At 52.4% G+C, this 3,701-nt stretch overlaps 1 protein-coding gene across 1 annotated transcript; it reads left to right on the plus strand.

Annotated features, from left to right (window-relative positions):
• The first annotated feature begins 2,056 nt into the window (after positions 1–2,056).
• Positions 2,057–2,731, plus strand: LOC119431794 (uncharacterized protein K02A2.6-like). Its single transcript, XM_037699263.1, has one exon. It carries the CDS (start codon positions 2,057–2,059, stop codon positions 2,729–2,731), a length of 675 nt encoding a protein of 224 aa, XP_037555191.1.
• The last annotated feature ends 970 nt before the right edge of the window (positions 2,732–3,701 follow it).

Raw genomic sequence — 3,701 nt, forward strand, 5'->3', positions numbered from 1 at the left:
CCCGTAACTGCATGATGTATATCATATGTGGCGATTCTTGCTGATAAATTTGCAACTAGTCATTTCTTTAGAAAAGCGAGGTTGCTTTAGGCATATCTAGCCTAAACAAAGGTGCGTAATCAAATGGGACAACCTATTAGGTTCAAGCGCTTCGTCACTTCTACAGCTCAGTAGCTTGACTGAGCGTGTGTGTTTATCGTATTCGGTGTGTCGCGCAGAAATGCAATAGTTACTGCCAGGTTACTTTGTAAACGCAGAATATCGAATTGCATTTATACGCGAAATTGCCAGTGGTAGATTCACAACATACCTTCAGAGCGTGCTAATTTCCCGCGAGACAAGCGATGCTTCGGCGCCAAAGTCAATCAGAAATACTGATACGGCGTTGTTATTTTGAAACGTTTTAGTCACCACTTTGGGAGTATCAGGTTTTTATATGCCCTCGTCGCGACAGAGAAAACACGTTTCACGACTGTAGAGCACGGCAGCACAACAAGTGCAGCAGGCGCGTCTTCCTCGTGGCCATGTTTCAAGTTGTGCAGCCGTGCAGCCAGCGTAGTGAGGGGCGAATGGACCTAGGGGCGTTTCTGGTGTGGTACCTAGGCAAAGGCGATCCTTAGAGAGCAAAAGTGCCCAGATCCGAGGCGCCGCAGTGGTTCACGTTCTCCCGAATGGCGGCGCCACAGTCAAGGGCCCAGCTGCCCTGGAAAATGAATTGCGCGCCCCGGAACACTTCACGCGCCAAATGATCTACATTCTTGAGGGCCAAGACGGCGTCGTGTATATGATCGACGACATTTTTTGGCTTTTGGCTGACACCGGGCAGAGCATGACTGCCGGCTTCAAACAGTTTTAGGCCCTCTTAGGAATGCTGGGCTGACCTTCAATAACTCGAAATGCAAATTCGGTGTTACAAGCGTCAGGTTCCTTGGGGTAATTATTAGAGGCAGTGGTATTTCGCCGGACCCAGACAAGCTTGCCACTGTCAGGCGCATGGAACCTCCGGTCGATGTAGGTGGTGTTCCCATTCTTTGGGCAGGGCCAACCACGTGGAACGGTTTTTACCACACTTGTCAGAGGTGACGGCACCCATACGTGGATTGCTCAACAAGAAAAGCGAGTGGGCTTGGGGAGTGGTCAAGTAGGATGCGTTCCAGAAGTTGAACGATATGATGTCGTCGAACTTCTGCACGGCGAACTACCACCCACTGCACACGACCATCATATCCAAAGATTCTACTTCGTTTGGCTTGGGTGCTGTCGTGCTACAAGACCAGCCGAGTGGGGAGCGTACAGCTGTAGCCTACGCATCACGCTCCCTCTCACCAATGGAACTAAGGTACAGCCGGACGGAAAAGGAAGGCTTGGCAGTTGCATGGGCAGGCAAGCGATTTGACGAGTATGTCCATGGCCTATACTTCACCGTCGAGACCGACCACTTGTCGCTCACGTCACTACTGAATTCCATGGATGTCGATGCTTTACCACCAAGAATCCAAAGGACTCGACTAAAGTTCATGAGGTACCAGTACAGGATTCGGTACGTTCCGGGGAAGCTGCTGGCAACGGCCGATACGCTTTCAAGAGCCCCTGTCACACCAGCATCCACTGCTAAGGGAAACCGAGTGGAGCTGTATTTGCGTGAGGTTGTCAGCAACATCGAGCATGACACACCAATTGGCCTTGAATCAGTTGGTCAACACCAGTCGATGGATGGCGAGTGCGTCACCCTTGTGAAATACTGCAGACAAGGTTGGCCTCGAAAGAGCAAGGTTCCATCGAACCTCTTGAAGTATTGGAAGTACCAAGGGGAGCTGACGTTATGCAAGGAATTGCTTCTTAAAGGAGGGCGTCTTGTGATTCCGCAAGCTCTGCAGAGGGACGTTTTGGATTGAATCCATGTGGGCCATGAGGGCGTGAACCGGTGCAGGGCACGTGCCCGCGACTCTGTTTGGTGGCCTTACATAGGCAAACATATTGCGTCAATGGTTGAATCGTGTGAACGGTGTGCAACTACAAGAGTTCAGTGGGCTGAGCCTTTGCTCCAAGACCTCCAATGGAGCACCCGTGGCGACAAGTGGGGGCAGATTTGTTCCACATGGAGGGACAAAATTTTCTGCTGCGTGTGGACTACCATTCACGCTATCTGGAAGTCATCACGCTACGCAACACTTCCAGCCAGGCGATGATTTCGGCTATCACGAGTGTCAAGGTTCGATTCGGCATACCGGAAGTGCTCCGAAGTGATAATGGACCGCAGTTTTCGTCATACGTGTTTGCCAGTTTTGCGAAAAACTATGGGTTCAGTCACGTTACTAGCACTCCCGGTTACCCCCAGTCAAACGGTGCAGTAGAACGGGCAGTGCACACTGTGAAGGATCTTTTCCGCAAGAGCAATGACTGCTTCCTGGCACTGGTAGCTTATCGCGACACACCAGCTGTCACGGGTTACAGCGCATCCCAGCTGCTCATGTGTCGGTGGTTACAAACACGCGCACCCAGGGACCCCGGCAAGCTGTCGCCAGAAATACCGCCACCAGACATCTTCTCGCAAAGGGACACCACCGCCAAGAAACGGCAAGCTCGGAACTTTAACCGTCGCCACGGGGTGCGAGAGTTTCGGGACCCCTCTTCAGGGGAGGAAGTGTGGGTGACGGATGCCGAGTTCCGTGGTCAGGTCTCAGCAGAGTCCAGCGGAACTCGTACATCGTGGAAACACCCAGGAGTGTAATGCAGTGAAACCGACGGCATCTGGTGCCTTTTGCAACCGAGCAGCTCACTCCAGATTCAAGTGCATCATCCCCTGATAAACCAAACCTGACATCTCCAACCTTATTTCCAAGCCCGGCGCCAAGCCAGGAGCAAGTATCACCTGGCAAGCACGAGAGGAGTGCCAAGCGGGACACAGGTGGCAATCCCCATATAGGTTACAAGGTCCAGAAATCGTGTGGTGCCAGCCAAGAGGCTGAACTTGTAAATCCGATCTCGGAAAGAAAGATGCAGTGTTTTTTTTTTGTTAGATTCAATCCACGGTGGGGCCATTAACACCACTAGCACTAACGCTGCTTACGCATCTAACAGAGGGTGCCACTGAAGTGATTCCAGGCATTCGTGTATAGTAGCATGTCAATAAACAGCGCCAGGCACTTCGTTGGTTGCCGGCCCTGCCGAAAGTCGCATCGTTCCTCTCGTCTCGATAGGCCGCATCCGCGCCTCGTCGAGCAAGATGGGATGGTGGATAGCCGTGATTATGGAATGCGCGAAAATCGACCCTTCTATAGTCAAACGTATGCGCCGCGCTGCCTAGACGCATGCGCATTTTATCCGAAACTGCGAACTCGTTGCACGCGCCGCCACCAATATCCATCAGCCCATCTTGCTCGACGAGACGCGGACACGCCTCGGAAACTCCGCTGGTTTTCTGTCCACGCGAATTGCAGCACCATCCATGAGATGGGCGCGAAACCACAGTCGCTTTTCCTTTTTTTTTTCTTGGCAACCCTCTCCGAACATTTGTCGTTTCTCTCTCACCTTCAACTATCGGCGGCGCGGCTGGCGTGGCCCGCGCTCGTCGTCGGCCGTGCTGATAACGGACAAAACGGCAGCATTTTTTTTCTGGCATTATGCGGTCAGTTTTGCGGTTTTCGCCTTCCGCGCTAGCAATGTGGTCCGTGCGGTACCCTACCGTTGCACGTTTGTCG

The sequence above is a fragment of the Dermacentor silvarum genome, chromosome 10 (assembly GCF_013339745.2).
Source record: "Dermacentor silvarum isolate Dsil-2018 chromosome 10, BIME_Dsil_1.4, whole genome shotgun sequence".
Classification (NCBI taxonomy): domain Eukaryota; kingdom Metazoa; phylum Arthropoda; class Arachnida; order Ixodida; family Ixodidae; genus Dermacentor; species Dermacentor silvarum.

Coding starts and splice junctions, on each gene's coding strand:
- LOC119431794 (XM_037699263.1), top strand. CDS start 2,057: ATGGAGCACCCGTGGCGACAAGTGGGGGCAGATTTGTTCCACATGGAG.